The following is a 13,309-nucleotide window of genomic DNA, read 5'->3' as shown; positions in this document are numbered from 1 at the left end:
GGGAGGGCAGTGGAAGGGGTATCTTCAAGAGTGAAAGGGAAAGTTTATAGGACTGTGGTAATACCTGCGATGTTGTATGGATTCGAGACAGTGGCATTGACTAAAAAACAGGAGGTGGAGCTGTAGGTAGCAGAGCTAAAGATGTTAAGGTTTTCATTGGGGGTGACGATGATGGACAGGATTAGAAACTAGTTATTAGAGGGACCGTGCATGTAGGATGTTTGGGGACAAATTCAGGGAGGCGCAATTGAGATGGAGTACATCGGTAGGAGAATGCTGAGGATGGAGTCACCAGGAAGGTGGAAAAGATGAGGACCAAGGAGTAGGTTAATGGATGTGGTGAGGGAAGACATACAGGTAGATGGTTTGAAAGAGGCAGATGTAGAGGACAGGGGGGTATGGAGACGGATGATCTGCTGTGGCGAAAGAAGAAGAAGAAGGATTGAATAGCTGTTTTTTCATTCCACACTGGCTGACAGAGGAGAAGAAAATTGATTTATGTTGCTTAAGCTGTTAAGCTTTTTAATGACCCATTTATAATTTTGCGTTTTGTTTCCTGTAGAATTTGCACAAAAACACACAATGCCATTTGCTATAATTTTAAATATCCAGGAAAATCGTAATGCATGACATTACGAGGTTAATACTGATGCTTCTTCTAGAGATGATGTATGCAGGTGGTGCAGTGTAGCTGCAGTGAAAGGAGACTTGATGAATTGTGTTCATTGGGTTTCTTGCTTTAGTAATGCCATTCATTCTTGTACTGTGTTTCTCTATAATATTGATGGTTTCCATAGTCGTGGCAACATAATGATGAATTGAGGTAGAACACCACTAAAGGCAAAAGTGTGAAATCCACCGCCCGCCACTGATAGCTACAGCATAGGTTCCTCCTCATCTAACCAAATACATTTATCTAAATTAGTTTCCTGAATGCAGCTCATTATGAGAGGAACTTTTAAAGACTTTTATAGCTGGAGGTTTTGTAAAATAGAGGAAGTACAGCCGTCTGTCAGTAGATAAGGTTAACGATGCATACATCTAGTCACAACCATACACTTGACTGCAGAATAAGCTGAAAGGACTTGTTTTGCCACAAATTCTTTGTATAATAACTTTAACTAAAAAGTCTTCTGAAATATTAAGTGTGTATCAACATTTGAAATGTGTCTGCTATGTCAGGCCCAAACTGCTAAGCTAGCTGTATTCAACTGGAGAAGGTAAAAATAGGAAATTAGTCAGCTAGACCTATAAATAATTTAATAAATTGTTTTTACAGCATTACAGCAAATTACAAGGAAGGAAAGAATTAATTTTATTGCCACGTTTTATTGACGGTACTGTATATGAAAGGCAGTGCTTCCAGCATAGTTTTAAACCAATCGGTCTTAAAAGTAATTTTACTTTTACATTTATGGATTTTGGCAGATGCCCTTATACAGAGTGACTTCAGAAGTCCTTTCAGTAAATATACAGCCTTAAGAATATCAAGCTGATATTCCGTATCATTTCTGTATAATTCTATTGTATACAATTGTAAATTTCGATAAATCTGTATACCACCTGTATATATACTGTGTATCATTTTTTATCATTATACATACAATGTACATATCTCATGTAAATGTATATGTTATATATCATATTTCTCTACATATATTGTACCTTACATATATATTGCACATATTTGGCATTTTTATTGTCACGTATAGAACATGTAGATAGATAGATAGATAGATAGATAGATAGATAGATAGATAGATAGATAGATAGATAGATAGATAGATAGATAGATAGATGTTTATACTGTATATATTTGTTGAGCATAAATGTACATATTATTTGCATTTGTCAGTGTGTACAGTGTACATTTTTGTACTTCTGGTAGATGCTATCTATCTATCTATCTATCTATCTATCTATCTATCTATCTATCTATCTATCTATCTATCTATCTATCTATCTATCTATCTATCTATCTATCTATCTATCGATCTGTCTGTCTGTCCGTCCGTCCGTCCGTCCGTCTGTCTGTCTGTGAAGAAAGAACGTCACTGTGCTGTAGTGTATATGTGATAAATAAAAGCCTCTTACTTCTGGAACTTGGACCCTTGCAGTCACAGACCCTGGGGCTTAAGCCCTGGTAAGTTTGTGTGATAATACGGGCTTGTATATATTTGTGTCTTTGTGTTTGTAGCAGCAGTTTACATTCCAGCGAGGCAGACACAGTTCACACTCCTAAAAAAAAAAAAAAATCCGTAAAAGATGTGTAATTCTGAAATATTAAGTATGTGTTATAATATGCATATCATAATGCACTACAATGACAATAAAGTCTCTAAGTCTAAAAAAAAGAAAGAAAAGTGTAGGTTGAGAAAAGCTGTGCATATTAGTTCATGTGCATATCAGTCATGCTGTACTCTTTGGTGCTCTTCTGGTTGCCACCGAATTGCCTACGGAAAGAAGCTCCTCCTTATTCCTGATAACATAATGAGCCTTATATTCACCACCAGTGACCTAATAAAGCTTGAATAGTCATTTTGGCTAATTGAATGAGCCATTAGAAGCAAAAAATATTGTATAAATGGCCTTTTAAAATCAAATGTCGAATGTAAAAATGTACAGATGTTGGATTAGGTCTGTATGAGATTGTAAGAGTTGGCTGTCAGCGAGAATTTCAACACGATTTTGAGATTATTGTTGTCCTTTGTCTGGTATTGATTTTATCAGCATTCCTTTCCACCCCTTTCCCTTAAAGAGTAGACATGTTCCTACCTGTCCAGAGGGGGATTTGGGACTGTATTTATTTTTTTAGTTTTTAGAGGCAAAACAGGTTTCATTCTGTTTCCTATGAATAACTTTATGCTCATATTATACTATTAAAGAAAAACTTTTGGGACATTTTAGCTTCAGTTATAGGTCATGGCTACCAATCAGACACTGTATCTTACCACTGTGCTCCTGAACTTTGGGTCAATGCTTTCAACTAGAAAAGGGAGACTAGGGAAATGCTTTAACCAGATTTCTCTCTACTGTTTTGGTCATTATTGTTCCACTGATCTGTGATTAAACCTTTTGCTTTGGAAACACAGTGACTCATTTTTTGAAAAAAAAAAACAAAACAAAAACAGTCAAAATGCAAAAAACATACTAGAACGAGGATTTTCTGTCATGATAAGAGAAAAGCCGCACCTTGTTTCCTGTGTATTTCATGAAACCTGCAAGCGTCATGAGAGAGTAAATTTGCTCTATTGTATATCAGCTGCACATGTGGTTTCTTATCAACATGCATATTGATAAGAAGGATAAAAAAATATCCAGATTAAGATATCACAGGCTAATTCAAAATGAATATGTGTTTGTAAACATAAAGGGCAGTATGGCAACAGGGAATGGATTGTGGACCAAAAGTAGCTAGTAGTATAAAATCCACACCTACCTACACCTACACCAAAAACCCCAGCCCATATGCAATGAAGCCCAACTGTAAATCTCTATCTCTTCACTCCCTGCTATAATTATACAGAACTAACCAGAGTGCACATCACAAGAGTAGCGCAATGCACCCCCTGCTGGCCAAAAATATACTATTTCATTTAAACCACTTTTCTTCTATAGAAGTGACAAACTTATACCAAAAATATCTGTTCTAATCTCATTATTCTGGCAGAGGACTCTCGCTACTACCAAAATAAATCTAATTATAAAGTGTCTTGTTACTAAGAAAACGTCTTGTTAATATGAGAAAAAAAATCCCAATTTCCCAATGAGCGAGCCAGAAACAACAGTATTGGGACACCTGACCTTTCCTGCCCTATGTGTTTTTTCTCCAAACTGTTACCACAAAACTGAAGGCCCACAATTGTATAGGATGTCTGTGGATGCAGTATAATAAAGTTTAGCATTCACTTGAACTTGGAAACCCAAACCTGTTCCAGCATGGCAATACTCCTGTGAAGATCTGGTTTACATCGTTTGGAAAGGAAGATCTTAAGTGGCCTGCTATAAAGCTCTGATCTCAACCCTATTCGAAACCTTTGGGATGAATTATAACGCTGACTGGACCCCAGGCCTCATCACCTCATCACCTCCTCACCTACACCAGTACATGACTTTACTAAAACCCTTATGTCTGATGAACACAAATGGCCAGAAGCACACTCCAAAATCTAGTGGAGCATCTTCCCACGAGAGTGAAGGGTTATTATTAGAAAAAAATTTGACTAAAAGTGGAATGCAATGCTAAAAAAAACCATACTAAACTTATGACCAGGTGTCTGCAAACTTTTGGCAATATAGTCTATCTATCTATCTATCTATCTATCTATCTATCTATCTATCTATCTATCTATCTATCTATCTATCTATCTATCTATCTATATATATATATATATATATTTAAAACTATGTGTCTGAAAATCCCAAACCTAAATTAAAAGCTGTTTAATACCTATGGTGGTTTGTGAAAAAAAAAAAAAAAAAGCCCTGCCTCAGGGTAACATCGAACCAAATTTATTATTATATGGACAATGCACATGCATAACCGTCAGCACCGGATTGGTCGGTGCCACAGTGTCACTGTGTTTACAATTTTTCACATTTACTGTCTCCTTGTCTGATGCTGTCTTTTTTTTCACTTTGTGTCGTTTGTTTAGAGTTCTGTGTGGTTCCATGTTCTTTTTGGTAACTTATGTTGTCTGATGTATCACCGATGAAATGTTGCTTCGTTTCACTGTGTTCTGAACTGTATATGGTTGGAATGACAATAAAGTCTACTTGACATGACTTGCTGTTGTAGCCTTTATTATTCTAGGTAACAACAAAGAGCCTGCATCCTCTGATTAAAGCAGGCATGGTGGATAATAAAAAGTTCTCAGGTACTGTGGTGTGAGGATTCACTGCTTTATATGTCAATAGTAGCATTTTATAATCATTTTACTGGGTGTCAATCCAATGTGGATAAAGTGGTCATAATTTTATGGCTCTAGTAAGAGATCTCACTGTTTCGTTTTTTTTTTTTTAAGGCACTTTTTTTGCTTCGTGCATTGACATTATATACGTCAATCTTCCAGTCATATTAATAATACATGCGCTTTGAATGAGAGACTGGATTCAATAATTACACCAAGCACTTTTACTATGGCACATAATGTAACAGAGAGAGTGACCATCCAGAGTAACTGTGTATTTGGAAAGCTTACTTCTATCTGCTTGTGGTTCTAGTATAAGAACTGGAGGAGCTACTTCTCTTAACAAGCATCAATTTCCTATTATACTTTACACAGTTTTCAAGTTTATTAATCTGGGGTCTGTCACCTGGACTGTCATCTGCTGAGCAATCAGTCTTCACTAATTAGAAGGTCAGTGGTTCAAACCCTTTAACATTGCTGACCCTCACTAACTGGGATTTGTGAGGAATTTCATGGTGATGTAATGTATATGTGACAACGCCACTATATACTACACTGACTCAGGACTACATTTCGCTTCTGATCATCATCACTGCACCCCGCAACATCGTATATCTGCTATAAATGGACATTCGGTGCAACCCAGATGAGGATGGGTTCCCTCTTGAGTCTGGTTCCTCTCAAGGTTTCTTCCTTATGCCATCCGGGAGATTTTCCTCCCACAGTCGCCACCGGCTCACTCATCATGGACAAACTTAATTATAAAGAAAACATTCTCACTTTTAATCACCACATTTTCTGTGTAAAGCTGCTTTGAGACAATGTTCATTGTTAAAAGTGCAATACAAATAAAAATATATTGAATTGAATTGAATATATGCATGTAGAGAACAAAAATCTCATTGTAAGAAGAAACCATGTCATACCATGTTCCCAGAAAAACAATTAATTACATTGAATAGACATACAACTCGATTCAATCTGTTAACTGCACTTCATTTCTCAGAATCTATCATTTAGTATAATGTTTTTTTGTGCGTCATTTCTTCTTCTTTTAACGACGACTCAAAAAAACAGTGCCACTGATTGTATGGGGATTACAAAGTGTCAGAGAAACGTTTCTCAATTTCCTTTTGCTACAAACTCTGTGACAGTGTTTTTTTTAACCTTAAGCTTAAACTTTCTTAACCTGTGTTTTTGTACACGTGAACATTTTGACACAGTTTCCATTTTACGGGAAAACGTTCTACGCCATTCGTCAGCTGGTGGAAGTCAATTTCAGGAAAACTTCTCTGTGTATAGATTGTGTATAGATGGACTATATGTTATTTTTGCTGGTATGCAGTATATTATGTCTAGCTATGAAAGATGTTTTACAGCGTCACGTTTAAAAGCACTTTATCTAACTTACGGTATAGGTTACATAAGAGTATATTTTTCTTGACACACACAAAAAATCCAACCTTTCAGTTTCCTCTTTTATCAGTTTGTTTTTGTTGGTTGAAGTTCTTGAACTCATAATTGATTAAATATTAGCATTTTCTTTGATGTTATTTATTTTTTTATTTTATGGGAGGGAGATATGCCAAAAATATTATATGATACATGTAGATAATATTAATAATTATTTCTTTATTTTTATATATTTTCTTTTTTAATGATAAAAAAAGGTACCATACAATTGTAGTATTTCAGTAAAAAAAAGACTGCAATAACTGTGATTACAAGATACACTAAATAGACAAAAGTTTGTAGACACCTGACATAAGATTCATATGTGCTTTTTTGAACGTCGCATTCCACATTTAGTTCCATTTGTGGTTGTAATAACTTTTTTTTTTTTTTCTAACTACTAGGGTTCCCCCTCACAACTGGAGTGTGGAGATTTGTGCTCATTCAGCCACATAGACAGGTACAGTTGTAGGGTCAGGATGCCTGGGGTGCAGTCAGCATTCCAATTCATCCCAAAGGTGTTCAGTTGGGTTGAGGTCAAAGCTCTATAGCAGAAGATACCAACCATATCTTCATGGAGTTTGCTTTGTGCACATGACATTGTTATGATGGAACTGGTTTGGGTCTCTTAGTTCGAGTAAAGGGAAAATTTCATGCTTTTTTTTTAACTTCTTCATTTTCTTTCAGCTTCTCCCATTAGGGGTTGCCACAGCAGATCATCCGTCTCTATACCCCCCTGTCCTCTACATCTGCCATCCACATTCATAAACCTCCTCCTTGGTCTTTCTCTTTTCCTTCTTCCTGGTGGCTCCATCCTCAGCATTCCCCTACTTATATACCCCATGTCCCTCCTCTGCACATGTCCAAACCACCCCAATCTCGCCTTCTTCACCTTGTCCAAAACGTCCTACATGTGCTGTCCCTCTAATAAATATCGTCACTGTTTTTTACTGACAAGACACTGAAAAAAGATGTACACAGTGATTCATAAAGGTGTTATAAATGCAAATATGTTACCACTTTACTCAAAATAGAATTGTTGAATAGGAAACTTGTTCTTGCTGTGGTGCTTTTTTAAAAATTTTACACACCACTAACACTTCAAGTCCAAGTATTCGAGACCTTCAGAACACTATGAATACATTATAAACAATAAAAAAAATGTTAAAAGAGAAACACAACTTTAACCAATCAACATGTTTCCTCTTTCATCTCCCTTTCCTGTAAACCCAACTGACCATCATTTATAATGAGTTTTCTGTCACAGGATTTCATGTAACCCCGACCACAACCCTCCAACATTGCTTTATTAAATATATGCGCACTGCTTACGAATGCCTTACGGTGTAGTTTCAAACAGAGCGATAAAACACAGAGTGAAATCTCATTGTTTGGATCCAGTCCGCACATCTCAGTTTCATTTTATCAATCACATGCTGTGAATGTGACATGTTTTGTATTCTTCAGTATTATGGTCATATCGACACCCCAAGCTCGACACGAGTGTCAGTCTTGTGACTGAATGAATGTTTGGAAAACTTCCCCAGTCAGTGCTCATCACCACAGCTACGATCTTCTGCATTTCTTTTTTTGTTCTCACATAAAGGCAACCTCCTCCAACATCCTCATCTTCATCCTGTAGATGACTTCTACACTGTGTGTCAGCAAAACTTTATTTTTAAACAAAGGAAGAGAAAGGATTAAATGTTACTTGTTTACAAAACGATTTATTTAGACAGCTGGGAAGGTTTGGTACTTTTTCAAATGCAGATTTTGGGATTGGGTAAACAGGATATAGCATAATTTCCCAGTGGTTGTGTGAATGCTTAACACCCATGTACGTCTATACTTCACCTTACACAGGCTGAGCTGTTGAGAAAGGAAACAAAATGACTGGTAAGAGAGTGTTACTTTTATGTCTGTCTGTCTGTCTATCTATCTATCTATCTATCTATCTATCTATCTATCTATCTATCTATCCATCTATCTATCTATCTATCTATCTATCTATCTATATATATGTGTGTATAGATATCTATATCTATATCTATATATATATATATATATATATATATATATATATATATATATATATATATATGTGTGTGTGTGTGTGTGTGTGTGTGTGTGTGTGTGTCATATTTACATTGATGTGTAAAAAGTCTGAAGCTGTTTAAATCTTTATATATAAATATTAGTTTTATATAATATTGTATTGGATATATTTTGAAAAGAGCACATTTTTGCACATTGATTTTTTCCATCATTAAAAAATGTTATATACCTAACATACCACTTTATATGGATAAATATATACCAGTTTATATTTTTAAATGATAATGAGAGCATGCACATGAATGAGCTAAATCATACAGTATTCTATGAAGGTCACTGAACTTCAACCCAACACCAGCTAAAGCGAAATCATTCGGCAAAACAATGCTTATTGCTCTAGTACTGTATATTTCTAAAGGCTTGTTGAATATATGCTAGGGCACCCAAACCCCTATTAAAGACATGTAATATTAGTTCATTCTTTTATTTTTGTCCCCGATTTCAAACCACAACTGGATAATAATTAGGTTGGAAGAACAATTAAAAAAGCTGTCACAAATAAAACAAGAGCCAGAAATGCAAACTATTACGCTTTTAAATGGTTTAAATAGCAAACCATTGCAGGAGTAGAAATAATTGCACCCCAAGATTCAGCTGGTTTCATTATTCTGCAGTGAAATGTTTTAAACAGGAAAGTTGTATTGTCTTCTTTTACACAAAGTTGAAATCTCGAGGAGGATTTACGATGTAAAATTCAACATGTTTTTTTAGCAAGCTCATCAACATAAAATGGAACAATGACTTTTCTTTCTTAAAAACACCGTTTACAAGTTTAATATTTACAGACTTAATCATTTAAACAGTGGTGGACAAAGTAAAAAAAACATGTAGAGTTAAAGTCTCGATAAAATTCGACTCCAGTAAAAGTACAAGTGTCCCTTTAAACTTTCACTTGAGCAAAAGTACAAAATTATGTGCCTTCAAATTTATGTGACTATCCAAAATACTATGATTTATTATAGCTATAATGTTCCTATTATCATTTTTATCACAAGAATCTTTACTTAACTCAGTTTATGTAAAAAGACTTCAATGTTACAACATTCTCTTCTACAACGATCTATTAATAGAATGATATTAATGATAAACACTGATTGACATCTGATAAAATTATCATGGGCCCGAAAAAATCACGCAAACGAGGCCACGTGTGTTGTGTTCGAGTTCGAGTTTCTTCATCATTGATTACTCACTAAATGTTCTGCTTGCTGTTGAACTGATGCTGAAATGTATATTGGTGTAAGTAGATACCACCTACCAGCCAATCAGAACAAGTTCAAAACAGAGCCTGATTGGTGGATTGCTGTGAGTTTTTATCCTCATAAATAAAAAGGAATGACTGAATTTGCAAAATGTAGTAGTAAAAAGTAAGAAATTGAATTTGAAATGTAGTAAAGTTGAACTAAAAGTCTCCCCAAATGGAAACACTTATGAGTAATTGTACAGATACATAGAAAAAGCTACTTAAGTACCCTAACGAATCACATTTACTTTGATACTGTCCACCACTGGAATTAATTAACTCAAAGGTAAAATCTGAGTTACTGCATCTAATTGTGTCTATTTTTTGAGCAAAGATTAAGTCCAATAAAATCTCCATGTTGGGCTCGTTCTTATGTAAATCATCATCGTTTTCTCAGCAAAATGCCGGATACTGGCCAGAAATCCAGGTATAGAATTTGAGTTATACAGATTAATTGAACAGTGGTGCTTCTTGAGATGACTTGAGAAAGGAACTTTGACAGGAACCAGACTCAAAAATGAAACCTATTGTCTTCTGGGTGACACGGGATAGTAACTTTATATTAACTGAAATAATTGTAGCAACAAAAACAGTACAAAATTATCAAGATGCTGTGAAAGGTATATCTTGAAAGGTAACCGTGGTAACCACGTCAGATCAAGGAACTTTGGCATTAAAATCTGTGTGGTTCTCAAAATAAAACATTTCCTAACTCCAATCTCTTGTTATCCTTTAAGATCCAAACAAACCAGAAGTTGTGCTGGACTTCTCGGACCTTTACGAAGTGATGTTCAACTACACGGATGGTCTGAACAACAGTTATATTCTAGATGAGGCAACCCTTGCCTGCCAGATATTTACTTTATCGTTCTTCATGAACATTGCTATGTGCATTCTGTTTGTGCACATCTTCCTCCTTGCCATTCCTGGTAACATCACTGTCGGCCTGGTGATCCTCTGGAACTTGCGCTTCCTTTCTCCATCTGACATTTACCTGTTTCACCTGATAATCGCGGACCTGCTGATGGCCCTCACGCTCCCCTTCTTCTCCACCTCTCTCATCGTTGGATGGGTCTTCGGAGATGCCATGTGCAAGCTAATCAGCTTAGTTAAAGAAGCTAACTTTTACACCAGCATCCTCTTTTTGGTTTGCATTAGCGTCGATCGCTACATGGTCATTGTGCGAGCCATGGAGGCCCGGAAGGTCCAAAGGTTCATGTGTACCTGGATAGTTTGCGTTGTGGTCTGGATAGTTGGTATCGTACTCTCCCTCCCTGCCGTGTACAACAACGCTCATTACATCAAAGGCAACGACTTGCAGATTTGCGCCGAAAGTTATGAATCAGACATCGCAGACGAATGGAGGATAGCGAATCGTCTAATGAGGCACCTTCTGGGCTTCCTGCTACCTCTATGCATCATGCTGACGTGCTACGGCCTGACGGTGGCTAGGCTGCTGCGTACGCGAGGTTTTCAGCGCCAGAGAGCCATGAAAGTGATTGCAGCTGTGATGGTGGCGTTCTTATTGTGCTGGATGCCCTTCAACTTGGCCACCATGGTTGATACACTTTTGAGAGCCAATCTGATGGAAAATGGCTGTCAGGCTCAACACGCTGTAAGCTTGGCCATGTTTGTCACACAGAGCCTGGCGCTGCTGCACTGCTGTATCAACCCCTTGTTGTACGCCTTCGTGGGAGAGAAGTTCAGGAAAAGGTTCTTTCACATGATAAAAAAGACACGGCCAATAGAGCGTAGCACGCCATCGAGGTCCACAAGGTCCACCTCGCAGACTTCAGAGGGTGCATCTCACTTACTTTGAGTAACAGGTTTTGTAGAATGTCACAGCATGGACATGAATGCCTAAAAATGATATTTATTAGGAAAGGGATGCCAATGTACTGTATACAAGTGCGTATCATAAAGTCTCAAGACTAGTTTGGTATCACAGCCCTGCAAACGCACATCTCCAAAAAGTGAACAAATCAGATTGTGATAATGTGTTAAATAATTTTTTTACTGTTGGTTACTCCAAAGTGGGCATTAGTTGTGAAATTTGAAATTAATTAAGTAACCATGAATTTGAGTAACCATAATATGGAAGTTATAAATATTATATACACAAATCAGGTATTACATTATGACCACCTGCCTAATATTGTGTTCTGACCTGTCAAGCATTAACAGCATGAACTTCTTCAGCAGTTTGAGCTTTAGGAGCTCTTCTGTTGTATCGTCCACACGGGCCGTCAATGAGCCTCGACCGTCCATGACCCTGTCACCGGTTCACCGCTGTTCCTTCCTTGGAGCACTTTTGATACTGTCCACTGCAGACCAGAAACATCCCACAAGAGCTGCAGTTTTGGAGATGCTCTGACCCAGTCGTCTAGACATTACGCTTGCCCATTCTTCCGGCTTTGAACACGTCAACTTTGAGGACAAAATGTTCACTTGCTGCCTAATAAATCACACGCACTAACAGGTGCTATGATGTAGAGATAATCAGTTATTCACTTCACCTGTCATGATGTCAGTGTTATTCCTAGTATTATATTGGCCTTTAGACCAAAAGGTCATGAGTTTCAATCTCACTCACACCAAGCTGCCACTCCTGTGCCCCTGTAGGAGGCGTTGTGTATAAAGTCATCTGTCAAATAATTTAAAAGTAATTGGTGGGAAAGTAATTAGGCTTCTGTTTTTGTTTTGTTTTTTCTTTCCTTGTGTTTTCTCTGATTTCCCCGCATGATGTCACTGTGTCCCTGTGGCGCTCATCAGCTACTTATTTTTTTCACCAGGGTTCAATTGCTTGTTTTTTGTTGTGCTAAAATATAGATTTTTTTTTATTATTATTCTCATATCTGAGAGGATAAGTTGTCTCACTGAATACATTCTTAGCATGTAATGAAGGCAAATATGAGCAATTACAATGCAATACTAAGCCTATAAGGGACACACAGTATTCACTTTAAAAGCACATGATGTAAAAAAGTACTGTTTTTTTTTTTTTATCTGAAATGAATTTTTTATAACTCGTTGTTATCTGGTTTTTCACTCTAGACTTCTGTTCCCATTAGCCACTTCACCCTCACATGATATGATACATTTTCTCTAAATCGGAATCCCATTGCCCTGTAATTAGTACATGTAAATAAATCTCCACTTATACAGCACATTGTCACAAGTTATTCTTCCCTGTTTGTTGTCATCGTTCATGGTCCTCATGTTCAATTTCTGATTTCCTTGTTTGTTTGTGTTCTGTTACATTGCTTTATCTTTTCTACTTTAGGTTTTCACCTTATTTGTCAGGATTTTGGGGTACTGTCAGAGATCATATGTCACCATCGTACAGAAGTCCTAAGAGGCCATGCATTTTAATACATTATATATATAATACAATATTTTTTTAACAAAACATGTTTTCTCGTTATCACAACGTAATTTCCTCACGATCGCCACATAAACATCGTTTCCTCGTGATCGGTAATTAATTTTTCTGTGTATAAGGCATAAGAACGCTCTACAGGCAACATCATCGCAGCACCAGGGATGATCGCATTCACTTTTACTTTGATCAGGCCCCTAATTCAAAAGA

The 13,309-nt window shown here is 36.7% G+C and overlaps 1 protein-coding gene across 1 annotated transcript; it reads left to right on the top strand.

The window, feature by feature from the left end:
* Nucleotides 1–7,934: 7,934 nt before the first annotated feature.
* On the top strand, nucleotides 7,935–12,216 carry LOC124382943 (C-X-C chemokine receptor type 1). Its single transcript, XM_046845300.1, has 2 exons — nucleotides 7,935–8,258; nucleotides 10,458–12,216. Exons 1-2 carry the CDS (start codon nucleotides 8,252–8,254, stop codon nucleotides 11,537–11,539), a joined length of 1,089 nt encoding a protein of 362 aa, XP_046701256.1. The 5' UTR covers nucleotides 7,935–8,251; the 3' UTR covers nucleotides 11,540–12,216.
* The last annotated feature ends 1,093 nt before the right edge of the window (nucleotides 12,217–13,309 follow it).

Source organism: Silurus meridionalis, chromosome 3 (assembly GCF_014805685.1).
Source record: "Silurus meridionalis isolate SWU-2019-XX chromosome 3, ASM1480568v1, whole genome shotgun sequence".
Lineage (NCBI taxonomy): Eukaryota > Metazoa > Chordata > Actinopteri > Siluriformes > Siluridae > Silurus > Silurus meridionalis.
Note: the sequence above shows the minus strand (reverse complement) of the source record. Positions and strands in the feature narration are given on the sequence as shown.